Below are 19,432 nucleotides of genomic sequence, written 5' to 3' on the forward strand. Positions count from 1 at the left end.
TGAGCTTCAGCCTTGTTTTGCAAGCTGCCACACATTCATATCTCTGGAAACAGCTACTTTTCAAAAATAAAAAACTTTGAGAACACTCATACTAAATCAAATGGACTGTATTGACCCCACAGGGTATAGCAAGATGAATATTGCTAAACATTTACACATCCATTTACAAAGTTCAACTAGCTTAATAATCTATTAGTGCCTAATATTAGATGCAATGTCTCATCACTCTGCCAAAGGCACCGATATGTGCTCGGAGTTTTACGACAGGATGGCAATTCTGTATTAAGCTTTTTATTGACTTTGACTGTCTTGTTGCAGCAGTCAGGAGTTGCTAAAAATATTTCAGGTGTTTGAAATCAGCATGTCTTTGGGGCGCCGCTGCCAGCACAGAGGATGTGGAGCGAGGACAATGGCATGTAGCAAGCTGTCTCAACGACCACTTTCACCTTGCAACACATGTTCACTGGGCACAAATTGCTGAGAGCCAAAGAAACCAAAACCAAAGAAACCATCCCTCCTTCTGAGTGCTTACTTGTACATCACACTTATGACTAGCACTTTATAGTTTGAGCACTTACTTCTAGCGCTTGTTTGTACCCAAATGCTGAAATGCACTTGTAATGTAATGTAATTTATTTTATTTTTCAAGACAGGGTCAATGCACAATAAAACATTAATCTTGTACAACAAGAGAATATGCATTGTGTCAGGTTGTAGCAGATTGCTATTTTCCACCTGTAGTCCCTGGACAGATTGATGGAATAGTACATAAAACATACAATAATAACAACAACAAATATAATTGTATTGTATATTGTGAGTCGCTTTGGATAAAAGCGTCTGCCAAATGACATGTAATGTAATGTAATGCTCTGACTGATGCTGCGCCGTGTGCGACACAATGGCCCTGTGCAGAAAACGGGCCCCTCTTTGTTGGCGTCTCACATAAAAACCACAACAGATACATTTATCACAGACGAGCTCGTTTGAAGCTCTCGTTTGTTTGAAATGTGACCGGGAAGGTTCTGGAGCCAAGCCTTATCATTCGGGCCACTTTATCAGATGTACCAAAGTACATGTTTAGTCGACTAGGGCGGACGCTCCCAACAAAGAAAGAAGGCAGGATGTAGAGAGAACACTATAGAACACTATAGAAAGCACACAAGTGCATCCGCACCACAATGGAACCAGTTAATTAGCTATTTCTGCTCATAACAGGGTGACTATTATTAGATATGCTTCAAATAAATGGGCAATGTGAACAGCTGAATTAATTTACAGCTCCAATACATAACCTCTGGTGCACATTCTGAGTAATTAGCAAAACACTATTGGTTATGATTAGGGGTTAACCATCACCTTGAAACACAGAGAAATTGATCATCTAATAAGAGCACTGCTAAAATGTCACACAATCATTTACATAAACAGGTGTATAGTTTCTTCTCTCAGCATGTGTCTCTGCTGCACACAAACACACATCTGTTCCAAAGTTACTCGGGTAAATGGGCTTAACATATGAAATCCATGCTGCAATATCAGTGTTTGTGAACACACACATCACAAACCTGGTAACAGAGTTGTGAAACACAGCTGTTGCAGGGAAATCCTGCTGTGTTTTTTCTCTACAAGACAACGCCACAGATTTAAACGTGAATTAAAATGTAAACCTACAATGGCTCCATACATCCTGAGGCAATCGGACCTCGGCTCCATCCATTGTCTTCATGGCTTTATCTTCCACATGAGGGTCATGGGTCACTGGAGCCAATCCCTGCGGACACAGGGTGAAAGGCGGGGTACACCCTGGACAGTTCACAGGACTGAACAGCCATTCACTCTCACATTCACACCTCCGGAGGAAATTAAGAGTGTTTAGTTAACCTCTGCATGTTTTTAGACTGTGGGAGGAAACCAGAGGACACAGAGAAATGCCACAAACACACAAGGAGAACATGCAAAGTCCATGCAGAAAGGCCCTTGTTCTAACTGGGTCACTGGAACATGGGTCCTTTTGCAAGAGCTTTTATATTCTCGTGAATAGTCAAATTAACTGATTGACACTAATCAAACAAATAATTGAATAATTAAATATTCATGCCTGTCACTATAATGCTTAGTTGATCTAGCACCACCCACAACCCTACGCTATCCAGTTGCAATGTCCAACTGCAGAACGTCCAGTTTTTTTAGCAGTAGAATCCACTTTTCTGACATACTCCAACCATTTTAGCCATCTTGCTTTACCAGTGCTATGTCGCTGTTAAGCCTCTTCTTTGCCTTCATCACTCGTGTAAAAACAAAATTATTTCCTGTGCGCAGCGTGCAGTGTCAGTTTGTAAACGTTTGTCAGTGATTCCACTCGGTAACACTGATGTTATCTCATTATCTGCCGTCGTCTGCCATATGGCGTGTCACAATTGTGGAGGACTTCGCAGTAGCGGCCCGTGATTATATTATTATAAATGGCTTTTTCTAAGGCTATGAAATTCATGCTAGGTGTCCTTTGTATGGATAGTAAATTCGATTTTTGCTAATATAGCCCCAGAAATACTACAAACGTAAGTTTAAAAGTTACACACAACAGTTTAAACCTGTAAGTTGGATAAAAACAAGCAAGAGTGTTCGTACAAGAAAGAATACCATACTTTCTGGTCTGCAAAGGCCACCATAGTTGCCTTGCACACTTCAGACGGGGATGTGAGCAAAGGAGTCTTCCATGTGTTTAAATCTGCAATCTCATTCCATTAGATGTGACTAACTCTTACATAACTGGATATTTAAAATATCCATAATCATGTTCTGCATCCGTTGGACACATCAGCTTGAGGATGTCATGTCACGGACATGAGTACAAAGTACAGTACTGATTAGACTTTGGTCAAATTGCTATACTCAGCACTTGGCACAATGTTGCACTTTGTAACTCACGTGATCTTTTTTGAGGGAGACAACTTATTTTGACTTATATGTGACTAATGTAAGCAGAGCTTTGAGCCTCACAGCTGAATATGTCAGCTCTTACTTTCACCTCTGATGTAGTGGTAACGTAAGTGAAGCAGCATGAAAAGCTTTGGGGAAACATGCTCCCCTTTATTCTCTTCTTCTCATTTCTCTTTACTTACTTTTAAATAAAACATGAGTGAACAGCCTTTCAAGTTTTTTTTTCATTTAATGCAGGCTGCTTTTGTCTTCTTTTTTTGCCATTGCCATTTGCCACATTTATTTTTAAAAACAAACAAAAGAAAAAAGACAAAAAGCAGGTTTATGAAAAGAACTGTGGGTTAAGAGAGAGACAGAGAGATGGGACACATTTAGCAATGCTGGGACTGTGTCATTTGAGATGCAGAACCTAACATAACTTATTTGGAAGAGCATAAATCAGTGTATGGCTGTTGTAACAATTACTCAATCATTAATAGATTACTAAATGAATCTTCAACTATTTTGATAATCAGTTTGTCAGGGAGCTTCGGAATCAGAGTGTTTTTTAAATATTTAAACAATCTTTCAGAGTTTTCAGCTTCTAAATGTGAATATTTTCTGGGTTTGATCATTGTTTACTAAAACTGGAACTGATGATAAGGGTCTCGAATGAAACCAGAAAATGCCCACTTTTGAGAAGCTGAAATATTAGTTTGAGTTATTAAAATTATTAAAACATTATTAGTTTATTAGTTATTACAAACTCAAGCCGATAATAATCAAAAAATAACTGTTGAAGCCCTAATAGTAAATTAATCTGACTACCTCATACGTTAACCTTTTAATACAAAACATTTATAGTCTAAAAAGACTTGTGTCCTCGTTTTTTGCATTTCATCAGCATGATGATTTATTGTATGACAGTAGAATTAAGAGATCCAGGAAATCTGAGAAAGCCGGCCTTAACCTTTGGATGAACTATTAAGTTGACCCTGGCTTGCACAAACGTCAAACCAGGATGAGAAGGCACAGCTAGGTCAAGCCAGGTGTAAGTTATGTGCCACTGCTATTGTGCAACTGACCTGAGGCTAAGTTCAGCCAGTATAACTGTGGCATAAAGGTGAAACTTGTACTTGAATCTGTAGTGAGTCACAGTCTAATAAAGGAATAAACACGTCATGCATATCAGTTTGTTCGGATCCTGTGGTAAATGTGCTGTAATTTATGTCATTTACAGTGAGTAAAGGGCCACACGGCAGTGTAGTGGTTAGCACTCTCGCTTTGCAGCGAGAAGACCCGGGTTCGAGCCCCGGTTGGAACAAGGGCCTTTCTGCATGGAGTTTGCATGTTCTCCCCGTGTGTGCGTGGGTTCTCTCCGGGTACTCCGGCTTCCTCCCACAGTCCAAAAACATGCAATGTGGGGAATAGGTAAATTGGACACTCTAAATTGACCATAGGAGTGAGTGTGAGAGTGAATGGTTGTTTGTCTCTAGTTGTGTGGCCCTGCGATGGACTGGCGAACTGTCCAGGGTGTACCCCGCCTATCGCCCGATGTAGCTGAGATTGGCACAGCACCCCCCGCGACCCTCTGGTGGAGGATAAAGCAGTTAGATGATGACTGACTGACTGACAGTGAGTAAAGAAGGAAATGTGCATGACAGTAATTAATTCATTTGCTTGACTCTACTACTGAGATAAAACTGAAGTGTGAAGTGTGAAGGGTTTAACTTTGTGTGGGAGGTAAAGATGAGTTGTGACTCGCACAATCAAAACAATGTAGAGGAACTGACAATGAGCCCGACCTGCAAATAATAAGTAAAACAGCTTACTGTGCCGTGTGGGAGAGCAACAGGGAGCGAATGATGGTTTGCACAGATGCTGAGAGAGTGGGGGCTCATTTGTTGCTGTGTTGGGAACAACCTGTCTGGTTAAAAATTCAATATGGATGTTTCAAAACATCCCTGTAATCTAGCATCATCGAAATCAACTGAGTGGTAAAGAAATAGCTCAATAAACATTCAGGACCTGGAAAACGATAACTGCACAACAACAAGTCTCACTACAACATTCTTGTTTTTTCTTTTCTTTTTTGTAACTGAAGATTAGACATCACAGACACTTAAGTGGGCACCCAAGGATCTTGATTAAAGAGGCCATAGCCCGGAAGTGTCAATTAACGTGTTTTTTTTAAAAATGTATATTTTTTGGGCTTTTTTGCCATTTAATGGACAGTACAGTGGAGAGAGAGACAGGAAATGAGGAGGCGGAACGGTCGAGGGGGAACGACATGCAGGAAATGGCTGCCTGTGGGGACCAGCAGTGGGGACTGTAGCCTCAACATGGGCCCCAAATTAATGTGTGTTTGGGTGCGTTTGGGTGTGTACCTGCGTCATTACCTCGTCTCTGAAGACCTAAAACAATCAGTTTAGCCACTGCTAAGTGACTGGCGAATCTCACCGCTCCTGTAAACAGCAGCGCCTCCTAGTCTGGGCACATCCGGTAATGTACTTTCAATCATAGAAGAAGAATAATTACTCTCGTTGTAGCTGATGAGCATATCGGTTGAGAACATGTCGCAAAAAGGTTCAGCGAGTGTTTGCTCTGTTCTGGGTTGTGATGCTCCACAAGCTCCCCGCCAATGAGCTCAGTGGATATCTTTCATATTTGATGGGAATATCCCTGCTAGATTTTCCCAAATACCTCCATGTATGCGGCAACCACTTCACAGAGGATTGTTACACAAACTTGGGGCAATATAAAGCAGGACACAGCACCAAAGTTCACCAACAATACGTATATTACAATATTGGCATACCATAAAACTGTCTTTGTGTGCTCGTTCTGTCGTTTAGCATTAGCGATAGTCGGCTACAGGCTAAGCTACACACGTTCGCTCGTGTTTCATTTGCATGTATGTGTGTTTATCATCTCGGTAACCACAACATTATCCAAGCTACAGGCGTCCTGCAGCAGTCTTTGCGATGGAGGTGGTTTTGATAATTGCTCGCGGTGCATCCGCCTATCCAGAGCTGACGTGCCAATTACGTCACTTCCAGGTAACGGGCCACAATCGTTTTTGACCATAAAAACGACTTCATGTTTGTAAGTACACGTCCATACCTCACATATAAGTGAGATAGGACCATGCTATGGCCTCTTTAATTTCCCCCTAAAATAAAAATTATTTTGAAAAATCCAAAATCATTTGGTGGGAAAATGACCTAGGACAGGAAATTAATACTGAACTCACCATTAACCTTTCATTAATTTCCAGCAGATGGTAATGTTATGAATAGCATCACTTAATGAAGCACTTCATCACATATCTGTCTGAAATAAATGTAACTCTTCTTGACAACATAACATCAACAAGAGTGAGACATGAACAGAGGCCCATCATTGTGTCGTGGGAATTGCTTAATGTCACTTGCTTATTGTAAAAAAATATTCTTGATATCATGAGAAAGAGTGCTCCCTGTGAATGAAACTGAACAAACTGTCTTGGAGAGGAACTGCAAGGTCAGGTGGTTAAGAAAAATGACAGGCGTGAATCAGAAGTTTAAAAAAAAAAAAAGTTATAAAGTTTATAACAGGACGTTATATCTACATGGGAAATAAAGCATATCCACTAATGTATGATAATCATACATGTGATAATGGAGTAAATCCTTCGAGGAAAAAGCCAGCATCCTGAGTATTTTGTATCAAACTTAAACTCAACACATCCAAACATTTTCATAAACTGATGACCTGTCTTTTCATCTTGTCTTGAATAAATGTGACTTATTGCCACAAAATATATATTTTGCCTTTACCCCAGCAAGTCAGCAACTTAATCAATCCATGTCAGAGTTTTTATTTGCTTATTAAGACAATTATATTATTACCATTATTACAAAAGTAACAATGATAATAATAATAACGACTATATTAACAATAATAATAATTTCATAGTATCTTTCAGGTTACAAGATGCTTTAAAATAAGACAAATGTTCAAATAATGGAAGTATTACATCCCAAAACATGTAGTAGTCGAAATACAAAATATAAAATGTAACAGAAACAAATTAAGAAAAAAAACACCAAAAAAGTATATATTCCACTCAATAAAAGTGACTTTTATGAGATTTGTATAAGTATAATGTAGTTTTGCTGTGTGAGATCAGTCGAATCAGTGAATGAACAAAGACATTTTCTTTGTTTTGAAGGTAAATGGGAAAGAGAAGGACTGTGTTTTTTGTTGATTTAAAAAAAACCAATAAGGCAAACTAAACTATTTCTGTTTCATGCTGAGTGTGTTGTTTCGATTTATATTTATATAACAAATTTCCACATCATGTATATTTTATTTCTTTGATTCGAACACGTGTAGCCCTGGCACGACCATTTTTTTTTATGTGAATATATGTTCTAATAAAACATTATAATAAAAAGCCAGTGAATGATGCCTCTGTGTCTTGCGCCATCTAGTGTCAATTATTAACTGGCGCAGCATCGAGTGACGATGGAATGATGGGAAAATTATATAAAATCACAAAAACAAAATTAAAAAATATAATATGAATTTAGGGGAGGAAATCCTTAGTATTCTGGATTATTTATTGTTTTCCTCTCTTTTGAGGCTTTTAATTTGGTGAATACGGAATACTTTAGGGACTTCCTGTGAAGTTTATCTTGGAAAAACTTTAAGAATCAAAAACATTTCATGATAACATACATAAATACATAAGAAACAATTAATCACTTTATTATATTCAGCGTTGTGTGTCAGGCATTGAAATTCTCTTTTGAATAAATTATATATTTTGGGAAACGTCAAATTTAAGTGTGAAGTTTCCGACGGTATCTGAAAGCAACGCGAGAAAAGAAAGCCTTTTGTGGTCACATGACAACAAAAGTAACTCACGTGACAGAACCTACATCCAGAGCTGGAGTTCAGTGTAGAGTGTTCGGTTGGGACTGTGTGTGTGTGGTTGTGCGGGTCAGCATGGTGTCTGTACCTGGACGAGCCGGTGTGCTCGGTGCTCTGTGTGTGTCCGCCATGATGAATGCGGTCTGTGCGCTCAGCGGCGGAATGCTGTTGCCGCGAGAGTCTCCGTCCAGAGAAGTGAAGGAGCTGAGCGGACTGTGGGGCTTCAGGGCGGACAAGTCCCCGAGCAGGAACCTGGGCTTCGAGAGGGCATGGTACAAACGTAGATTGGCTGAGGTGAGAGGGAGGAGGTGGTGGGTCAACAAACAAAGCAGCTCGCTTTGTAAATAAGATTGCAGTAAAGCCAGCCTCCACTTCGAAAAACCGTGCAAAAAGCTAACCCTCACTTTGTTTTACGATATCGTTATATACTAGACATTACGGTTAGAGCGTGCAATTTCAATGTTAAAGCAACATATGCCGGCTGAAATAGTATAAATGAAATGTATTCCACCTAACCCCAGACTGGCCCAGTGATTGACATGCCAGTTCCTGCCAGCTACAATGACATCACACAGGACCACTCGCTGAGAGATTTCATCGGCTGGGTGTGGTATGAGCGAGAGGTGGTGGTGCCTGCACGATGGCTCTCAGACGAAGGCACAAGAGTGGTTATCAGAGTGGGAAGTGCTCACTATTATTCAGTGGTGGTGAGTATTTGTGTATCTCGCTGTTAGAGTAGAAAAATTAAGTATATCACTAAGATGTTCTTGATCAGTGAAAATCATACTTCTGTGTTGACAGTGGGTAAATGGGGTGAAAGTGACTGAGCATGCAGGTGGCCATCTTCCTTTTGAGGCTGAGATAGGCGCTTTACTCCGCAAAGACCCAACCTCGCCGTGCAGGATCACCATCGCCGTCAACAACACACTGACCCTGGAGACTCTTCCTCCAGGAACCATCCAGCACTTTGACGACCACACCAAGTAATCTCACCTTTTTTATATATCTATATGTATATATAACCAAAGTTTATTCACCAGTGTGCAAATAAAATAATACTAGAGAAACTAACTTTTGTCTTATTTAAAGACAGTGATTTTTGTGCCCCTATTTCTGATTATCTCCATTAACCATAACAACAAATGTAATAATCAATCACATCACTCCCCAAATAAGCATGTTCGCCAAGTCGCTCAGAAGTCTCTTTTACAAGTTAGGCTATGCATTTGTATATTAAAGTATACTGTGCCCACCAAGTAACCTCGCTTAACTTAGTTCTGAATAAAGCACTAATTTAACGTGTCAAAATGGCTGCTATGCAGGGGACCCATTGCTTTTTCTATGAAATTACAGACACCAGTGTCGTTTTCCACTATGATGTAATTCCTCAACAGATATCCTGATGGCTTTTTTGTGCAAAACTACTCCTTTGACTTCTTCAACTATGCTGGCATACATCGCCCTGTGCTGCTCTACACCACTCCTAAGGCATACGTGGATGACATCACTGCGGTGACCGACTTCTCGGATAACACTGGTAGACACACACAAACAATTTAGTTGTTTTTCACGTTTGTAAAGGGGTCATCGACGTGAGTCATTCTAATTGATGCTGTTTTTGCTGTTTGCTCCTGTGTTTTAGGTTTTGTCAATTACAAAGTGTCAGTCCAAGGTGCGACCACAGCGACGCTGAAGGTCACCCTGCAGGACAGAGACGGACACTGTGTAGCCTCCTCCAATGAGCTGTCTGGAGTGCTCAAAGTGGTGGATGTCAACCTGTGGTGGCCGTACTTGATGCATGATAATCCAGGTTATCTGTACTCTCTGGAGGTAAGACCTCAGGTCCTTATTGACTCATTTTGGTCACATAAGTATTGCCACTAGTTTTGTTAGAGTAGTCTAAAATAATAATTCCACCAGGAACATCAACACCACGTTATTACATATAATTGTACAATAACGCGAATAGAAATTAAATTATCCACAATGATAGAAAACTACATTCATGTAAATCATCATTACTATGAGTGAGTTTTCAATGCATTAATTCAATAATTTCGGATGCGTCATGAAATGCTGTTCCACCATTGACTTGTCATTCAGTATGAGTTCGTCATATTTCACTTAATTGCATGCCACCAAATGAGCTGGAACTCTTTCAGCTACATGTCTTGTTGTCATAGAGACTTGATGCTGCGTTTGACTTTTACTCAATCGCAATCACAGGAGTGTTGCAGCATGACCCAGCAGCTAACATATTCCTGACTTAAACTTTCTCCAGTGATTTGTTAGCACATCATTCTCATATTATCTCTATAACAAATAAACCGAATAAAATAAAATGCCAAAAAAGATCAACTCATTGTGACTTGGAACAGTTTATCTTAGTGATTAATAGGATACATCCTGTAGTAGTGTTGCAATACTAGGCACATGTTTTGTGTCAGTTTGAATGTGTGGCAACATTTCCTGCTTAAAAGAGCTGATGAAGACTCTGGAAGACAGTGGAATATTAACATAGCAATTGATATGTACTTTCTTCATTACTGTATACTAACACGCTAGTGTTTCACTTGTAAGTTAACTTTATGTATGCACATGTACTGTACATGTACTGTGCATACAATTTTAGGTTATGACTTAGTTTCCTAACTCATTGCAATTGCTGAGTATTTTTTCCAAACCCTTCTATACAAGGTCTGAAGAGCTGTGTTTAGCAGATGGTAAGAAAGTGTGGTTTCTGAATCGGGCACTTGTTCCATTCAATGTCCAGGTTCGCTTAATGGCGCCCAATGAAGACGTGTATACCCTCCCAGTAGGCATCCGCTCGGTTAAGGTTACCAGCACCCAGTTCCTCATCAACAACAAACCCTTCTACTTCCATGGAGTCAATAAACACGAGGACGCTGATGTGAGTACCACTAGAGGGCAGCAAAGCTCTAACAATGAGTCAGTCTCATTTCTACATTGAATTGAGCTCCTCTGTCCTTCTGTTTGCAGCAACATCTTCTGATTTACGGGAGAACAGAAGCTCATTGATCTCTATTTTTCTGTTTACCTGGTAGATTCGTGGCAAAGGCTTGGACTGGCCCCTGATCGTCAAGGACTTCAACTTACTCAAGTGGCTGGGGGCCAACTCCTTTCGCACCAGTCACTACCCATACGCCGAGGAGATCCTGCAGATGTGTGACCGCCATGGCATCGTAGTGATCGATGAGTGTCCGGGGGTGGGCATCAAAGACATGTAAGTGTCCCTGTGGCCTTCAGATGTGTGTGGTCATCAGCATCGTCAACCTACATTTCACTTTTAGTCACAGTGTGCAAGAACAGAGAACAAAGTAGCGCGTGGTGTCATTAATACCAATACAAAAATACCCAGTTACGTTAATTAAATGCATGTTAGTTCAGTGTCATTTGTTAAAAAAACATGTTAATAGAATTAAATACCATAAAATTGATTACCGTACTGATTTGAAAATCTGCCCTCTTCTGCGATGATGCGTTGTGATCGGGTCATCGTGTGTACACGACGCGCATCAGTTCTGCAACAGGAAATGGCAGCAATCATGTCGTCCAGCCTTTAACTTCATAGTCTACTCCACTGGTGTCTTCCCAAAAATGATTTTCCAGAAACTGTACAATAACAACTGTAATTTGTACATAATCTACACATAACATAATGATAATGGCCGGTCTTTGTGAAACTGTAATTTTGTTCCTTGAATCAAATAATCACATTGGTGGTTAAGGTCATGACAACTAGACATGATTGATATTCTGATGCAAATACATACTTTTCTTTCAACGTCCCTTTTAAAGTTGCAAAAAATCAAAAATGGAACAATACCTACATGTTCATTTCCATGTTCCTGTGTGTGCTTGGATTTTCTCTGGGTTTTCCGGGAATCCTCCAACAGTCCAAAAACATGCAGATTTAGTGATTAGGTCACTTGGACACTCTAAATTGACCGTAGGTGTGAGAGTGTGAGTGAATTGTTGTGTCCCTGTGATGGACTGGCGATCTGTCCAGGGTGTACCCTGCCTCTCGCCCTATGTCAGCTGAGCACAGCACCCCCGTGACCCTCATGTGGAGGAGAAAGCGGTAGAAAAAGGATGTTTATTTCCCCTGAAAATGCTGTTGTGGGTGCCGAGTCATCTCATTGTGTCCGTCTGTCTGTTTTGAAATTGGCTGGAAAATGTCGTAGGGACTGTTGAAAACTTCTAGGGGGCGCTATGGGCCACACCCATAACACATCAGAACGTAGATGTTTTCAGGGCCAGACACTCATTAACCTGTGTGCCTGCGTGCATGTGTGCTTTACTGTCCTTCATTACATAATGTCCCACACCTATGACTTCACTGCCAAAATGCACTGAACAGCACACAACAGACGGCTGACTCAGCATTCCCAACTAATTACAAAAGCTCTGACTGTGTTAAATGAATAAATCCATCCATCCGTCTTCTACCGCTTTATCCTCCACATGAGGGTCACAGGGGGCTGCTGGTGCCAATCCCAGCTGACACAGGGCGAAAGGCGGGGTCACACCCCAGACAGGTCGTCAATCCATCACAGGGTATCAATACATCTATATTAATAAATACATAAAAACAATTTCAATAAAAGAAATAATAGAACCTTAAATTAATTGTTAACTATTTTGATAATCGATTAATAGGCTTGAGGTTTTTTTAATTTAAGAATTAAAACAGGTTTTCAGATTTTTCAGCTTCTTAAATGTGACTATTTTCTGTTTTTTTTGCATCACATAACAAAGAAACCATTAAAACTAAATGCTTTTGGTTTGTGGACAAAACAAGACAAATTGAGAACATCATCATTTTCAGGTTGAATAAACACTGATCTTTTAATTTTTTCCAAAAGATTACTCGATTAATTGGGAAAATAATCCACAGATTAATCAATTGTGTCAAAAATCACTTACAGCTTCATTTACATACATACGTAAATTATCATTTGGGGTCTGAATATTGAAGAGAAGAACACATATAGGGTAAGTATAAGTAAATATGTGATTAAATCTTTAAACTGGTTTACTTGTTTAATTCAACTTCAATGACACCGGTTTGGTGTAAACAGTGACAGAACTATAATTAATGCGATTGAAAGTGTTCCATTGGTATCAATGGTGGGGGGCCCCCCCATAAAGGCTTGGACCAGCCCTGGCTGCTAGTGTTGTAGTAAAATTGTCGCCTCGGTGTTTAAGGTACATGAATGAGAGCTGAATAAGGACTTATTCATATCTTTTTTTTGTGTCTTTTTCTTGAACTAGTTATAGTTTTGGAAACGCCTCCCTCACCCACCACCTTGTTGTCATGGACGAGCTTGTACGTCGGGACAAGAACCATCCTTCTGTGGTCATGTGGTCTGTCGCTAATGAGCCCGCTGCAGAGATGCATCCTGCTGATCTGTATTTCAAGTGAGTATTAATAATGGACCCGCCCATAATTCACACACACACAGTGACGTTGGGCTGTTCTATTGCTGGGGAATCTGGGGAACAGAAATGTATTTAAAGCATTTGAGCTCCCTGTGTTTCTCAGTTTCAGCCTATCCCTTTAATCTAATGCATGGAATGCAGAAAGAGTAGTCATGAAGCCGCCTGGAACATTCACAGCTGGAGCTCAGCGACAGCCTGAGGCTTCAGAGTGACACGCAGGGCAAACAAACAAACACCCTGAGTGAAGTGGTGTACAGTGGTATTTGTGTGGATACAGTCATTCTAAAGCTTAAGGGCCCGTCGACACAGAGACAGGTTAAGATAAATACGCATGCCTGAGAAGCGTTCTGTCCACACGCAGACGGCGTTTTAGGGCACCTGAAACGCAGTATTTTTTGAAAATGCCTCCCAGAGTGGAGAAATCTCAAAACGCCGGCCTCGCATTTCCATGTAGACAGCGAATACGCTACTTGATGACGTCATATTCCCATCTCTCTGTTGCGCTGTCATTCATTGTCTCGTGTCTGGAGACTGTTTGAAAGTTTTACTAACCATTGTAATAGATTTATTCCTCCTTATCCCATGCACATTTGCCATTAATATTACAGATTTAACTTAAGTGTGTAAACAGCAGCAGTACAGGGGAAAATAAAAAAATTTCCTTTCAATCTGCTGAACGTCTGGGTATTTTGAGCAGTAAAATCCACCTCTGACACACCTTTTGTGTCTCTACAACACATTTTCAGATTATGCACCTTTTGTTTTTCTTGCAGAACCTTGATAAAGCATACTAAAGCTCTGGACCCAACACGGCCCGTCACTTACATCACAGATAGTAACTATGCTCGAGACAAAGGGGTGAGTTTGTAAACTTCACTTCTTGTTTAGCTGAAGAAGAAAGTTGTTTTTTTTCTAACTTGTTGGGTCTCAGGTCACACCCACTTCAAATCCATGCCAAGAGCCTCCATTTTGTTCACCGTTTGTGTTGAAACGAGGTGTGGTCAGATTGACTGTTGCTGCATTCCTGCTGCATTTATTTTATCAACACAAATCTGTTCTGAAGTCAGTGTGGGACATGTACACTCTTCATGTCACATACACACACACACACACACAGCTGGTCCGCTCAGGTGCATTAGTAAAAAAAACTGCCCATATTCTTCCTGGCAAATCCTTTTTTTAAACTATGTGCCATAGTTTAAAGGATTAAGAAATGGCACTGTGCTTCGTATGTTGCATGTTACACCCTCAACACACCCATGTGAGTAAATCACCCTGCAAGTCTGATATCTTACAGTGAGTCAAATAAAGTGCCGGTTGAAAATAAGGGACTAAAGATCGGGTTGTCATGGTATCCCTCCGAGTTTTATCTGTTGACAGACGTGTTGACATGCCTGAGGATTTTCACATTCCTGTGTTGTGAGTAACATCTTCTCAAGCTGATGTTTGTGTCTTGAAGGGTCTCATTAGTTTGACGACACTTAACTTCTGCAGCCGAAAATTTCACAATTCAAGAACTATTTTAACAATGTTGCTGCTGCAATCAGCATTCTCACTCTTAATCGGAGTGAAAATGCCACCACAAGTGCTTTAATATTTAAAAAGCACTTGTGACACAAAGAGCGATGCAAACGATGCTTCGTAATCTAACGGGTATTTTCAAAGTATCTCTCCAAGTCATACTTTTTTGTCTTTTATCTTGTCCTTAGGCTCCCTACGTGGATGTAATCTGTGTAAACAGTTATTTCTCCTGGTACCATGATCAAGGTCACCTGGAGGTCATCCCCATCCAGCTCAACACTCAGTTTGAGAACTGGTATGGGAAATATCAGAAACCCATCATTCAGAGTGAATATGGAGCAGACGCGGTGCCCGGGCTTCATAGTGTGAGTATTACCATACACAGAATTTCAGTGAGGCCACGCGGTTGGTGTAGCGGTTAGCACTCTTGCTTTTGCAGCAAGAAGACCCGGGTTCCCGTGCCAATCTGAACAAGGGCCTTTCTGCGTGGAGTATGCATGTTCTCCCCATGTGTGCGTAGGTTTTGTCTGGGTTCTTCGGTTTGGGGATTAGCCAAATTGGCCACTCTGAGAGTATGGTCGTCTCTATGTGGCTCTGTGACGGACTGGCGACCTGCTCACAACCCTCATGTGGAGGATAAAGCAGTAGAAGATGGATGGATGGACACTTTAAATGACTCGGCCAGCAGTTATGGTTATATTTACATGTTTCTTTGCAGACTCCTAAGGCAGCTTTCTGTTCACCTTTCAGGATCCACCCATGATGTTTACTGAGGAGTACCAGAAGGCAGTCCTAAAGAACTACCACGACGTGTTTGACCAGAAGAGGAAGCAGTATGTTGTCGGGGAACTCATCTGGAACTTTGCAGATTTCATGACTACACAAGGTACAACACCAGCAAATCACAACAACCTGTCCAAACAGACCTAGGGCCCGTTTCGGAAAGGTGGTTCCAAAAACTTGGGAGTCTGGTCGTTCATTCTGAATTGATTTAGTTTAGAGTTAGTTCTATATCTCAGAGTAATGCTGTTTGTAGTTAATTTGTTTCATATTGTTTCATATTGAACAATTGTACCTGTTTTCACCAGTTACATTATATAAATGAATATTATCTATAACCATGGTTCTCAAACTGTGTTACTCCCCTGGTGGTACTTGGAGGAAACACTGTTCTACTGTGTATACTGTACCAGGGTATGTGATCAGATTGGGGCTGAGGAATTCTGACAGGATTGAGTAGAAAATGAAACAAATGATAACAAAAATTCCACCTTATCTCTCGTTCCATCTTAATCTAATTTCACTATGCCAGTGTGTGAAGTATATGTGAGGAAGAGGAGGATGATGAGAGAGCAAATTATCTTACTGGGAATAAATCTGCATCCTTGGTGGTACTTCATTAATTATAAGCCTATTTAAATTCATCTTTGACGGATCATGGAGCAACATTAAAAAGTTATTTACTTTTGTATTTGGGTGATGGTGACATAACCTGTAATATCTTAAGAAGATTTGTGGCCCCACACAGTAATAACAGCCTTTTCATCTACAGCAAAAGGACATGCCAAAGTCTGCTTAAGTAATTATTTCCATTAAAAAGATTTGATAGATGATGCCCATACCATTCCTTGAGCCAATTCCTTGTTATTGTGTCCCTGGCTGCCACACTCACAATCCCAAACAATATTTTGTTTTTGTTTTGTTTTTTCGAAGCTATCGAGTTTGGCAGTCCTGCAAAGTATTTAAACAATATAGTATATCGTATCATCACCCCATATCATGATATTTATTAGGGATGGGAATCGGTATCGGATCGGATATTGGACAGATAAAAATGTAGAATCTGATACAATCCAAAAATCCTATATATAGCATGTTTCATTATGCACAGACTATAAAAATATAAGTAAAAATGAGCAAATTAGATTTTAGCTGAGTCATGTTTGGGTTGTTTTTTTGGGAGAACAATATTTGTTGCACAGTTTTGTGAAAGTGATGTCTTTGAAATGACTCGGCACAGCTTCATAGTTTGTGATCGGTATCAGACACAAAAAAGTGGTATTGAAACATCCCTTATATTTATCGCATTGCCAGATTGTTACCAATACACAGCCCTAATCATAACTGAAAGCCTTAATTTCCCTGTTTTTGGTATACAGGAAGTACAGTTAAAAAAAAAAAAAAACTGACAAAGCCTCCTTTGTTTCAGCATCAGGTGCATGACAAGGTTGTTGTTGATCATGTCTCATGTCTGCAGGAATCACCCGCGTGGTGGGAAACAAGAAGGGCATTTTCACCAGGCAAAGGCAGCCCAAAGCAGCAGCCTTCTTCCTGAGAGAGAGGTACTGGAGTCTGGCAAACCAAACAGGAATACTACCCACGTGGACCAAGTATCCCTGCTCCCTCTGACACTGTTTGGGAACCCAGCCCAGGAGGACCGATTCAAACCTATAGCCGTGTTTCCGCCGAGTCGGTCCAGTTTGGTACAGTACGCATTTTTCATTTCCATTAGGAATGGTAATAAAATAACCAGCCACAAGGGCACCCTTCCCTTGGAGGTACCAGATTAAAATGGTATGGTACAGTCAGGGAGTTGTCAGCTGATTGGGCAACAGGAAAACGTCAGTCCCTTGCGATTGGTGTAAATATCCCATGGATGTCGAGGCAAAAGCCTGCAGTCTATTCTCATACAAATCATCTTATACTGTGAAAGTTCATCTGTCTTCTGATTGAACTTCAATTTTTAGACAATAGTAAGTTTTCCTTTTCCTTGTTAACCAGTTTCGGCGTGTATCTTTCTGTCAGATTTGACACTCCCTCATTCTGGTTCATCGTCCTGTGCGCACGTTTTACAAAGCCCGACGTCAACAGCCACAAACTGAGCAGGGAAAAAAAAGAGCTGCTGGATGTCCTCCATTGTTGTCCGGTTGTGTCGCGTTTGATGTCGTCGCAACAGTATGGCGTCGCGCTAACATCAGGGATTGCTCACCCCCCGCCTACCGAATAAAGATACTGTTCTCCATTGAAACGCAAGCTTGACCCAGGGCTTTACCATTCCAAACCATACCATACTCTACCAAACTGAACTGTACCATGATGGAAACACAGCATTATGTGGAAAAATGTGGGTACTGTTGGTTAGTTTCTTGAGGAAAATCTACTTGGGGACAATGTGCATTCCTGTGCAACTAACAGAGTGTTCACCAGCAAACTGAATATTTTTCTGAACATATAAATACTTTTTATGCTGATTTATGAATACATGATTTTACAGTTTTATTTGTGGTTGTTATGGTTGTGATGTGGTTTCTGCAGAAAACTTCTGTGAGATTTAAAGCTGCAGTGCATAACTTTTTTTGTTATTCTGCCTCCGTTTGGTCTTTGTGAACAGAAATGTAATTATTTCATTATTTGGTTGCTGTCTCCTTTTAAAATTGACTAAGTGAGCTTTTGTGTGTATACAACAGCGTCGGGGTGGGCGGGACAAGAAGTTTTTTACCCGACTAAACTGCTGAACCGGGTTTTCTGAGCAAGAGAATCTAAGAATCTGAAAAGAAAAAGTAACTTTGGTCTAATCAGCTGTGGGAACTCAACTGACAATGGTTTAAATCAAATGGACATCTGTTTTACAATTTTACAAACATAGTCGCAATTTTGTCCACAAAAAGAGATGATTTTCTCCAAGTCTGTGTGATACTTTTTTCCAAACAGACTCAGTTTCTTGCACAATCTTTTCAAAGTCCTGATGCTAGAGATAATGTGATGCTAACGTGACAAAAAAAAAGTGTAAAAATGTAACTTCACAAAATCCTCTGCATTCCTTATCTTGACGCAAGTCGCGGCTGATCATCTGAGATTTTGCGAGCATAATAATTACGACTTTATTCCCATAACATTACGACTTTATTCTCGAAAGATAAAAAAATAATCATTCTTAAGTTTGGCCCTAAAACTCTCGTCTGACCAGAGGAAAGGTCAGACGATATCAGGACATACATTACAAAGATGGGGCCACCATCCTTTTTGTTTCCTGTGTTTTAAGTTTCTTTAATTAAGGAGTTTTAGGACCTGTGTTGATGTTTTTTGTAAATGCAATGTCAGAATGTCAATTCATCTTAATCAGAAAAGTGCATTATTTTTTCTATTTTACTATAAATATGAATGAATTATATTAAAAAATAAAACGTGATCTTTTGCAAACTTGATTTCTGAAATCAGTGTGACTGAAATAACTTAAAGTGTCATGTGTTGACAGTGCAACAGTGAATATTTGGTGTCTTTTTAAATGCAGTAGCGGAGAGTTAACATGAGGATGTAAAAGGTAAAAAATTAAGTAATTTTTTAGTACATTTCTTTCCAAGACTTTAACAAGGCAACTGGCTTTGGTCCAGCTTTAGCAATTTCCTTCCAACAACCAAAATCAATAAACCAAATCATAAAGCAATAAAAAAGGAAATGTATCAGTGCTGCTGATAACGATCAGCGAGATGTGACTGAAATGCTTTCATTCATTTTTGTGGCCACACTGACCTCAAAGTCTTCACACATTTCCCTTACAGGTCATTCATAAATGTGATATTTATTTTGGTTACTGTAACAAAAAACTAAA

General features: G+C 40.1%; 1 protein-coding gene and 1 long non-coding RNA gene across 3 annotated transcripts; one reads left to right on the forward strand and one right to left on the reverse strand.

Annotated features, from left to right (window-relative positions):
* The first annotated feature begins 7,809 nt into the window (after positions 1 to 7,809).
* Positions 7,810 to 19,028, forward strand: gusb (glucuronidase, beta). The gene is made up of 12 exons (XM_044042384.1): positions 7,810 to 8,133; positions 8,361 to 8,546; positions 8,641 to 8,822; positions 9,234 to 9,376; positions 9,482 to 9,669; positions 10,613 to 10,750; positions 10,905 to 11,083; positions 13,135 to 13,281; positions 14,076 to 14,160; positions 15,012 to 15,188; positions 15,574 to 15,709; positions 17,081 to 19,028. The coding sequence occupies exons 1-12, from the start codon at positions 7,813 to 7,815 to the stop codon at positions 17,230 to 17,232; spliced, it is 2,034 nt and encodes a 677-aa protein (XP_043898319.1). The 5' UTR covers positions 7,810 to 7,812; the 3' UTR covers positions 17,233 to 19,028.
* LOC122779778 lies at positions 10,205 to 11,771 on the reverse strand. 2 transcript variants are annotated; one of them, XR_006361607.1, is made up of 3 exons: positions 11,691 to 11,771; positions 11,302 to 11,472; positions 10,205 to 11,143 (listed from the first exon to the last, which is right to left on the reverse strand). It is a non-coding gene; the product is annotated as an uncharacterized LOC122779778 (long non-coding RNA). The 2 variants fall into 2 exon arrangements; XR_006361606.1 differs by having other exon boundaries at positions 11,302 to 11,771.
* Positions 19,029 to 19,432: the final 404 nt, after the last annotated feature.

The sequence above is a fragment of the Solea senegalensis genome, linkage group LG13 (genome assembly GCF_019176455.1).
Source record: "Solea senegalensis isolate Sse05_10M linkage group LG13, IFAPA_SoseM_1, whole genome shotgun sequence".
Taxonomy (NCBI): Eukaryota; Metazoa; Chordata; class Actinopteri; order Pleuronectiformes; family Soleidae; genus Solea; species Solea senegalensis.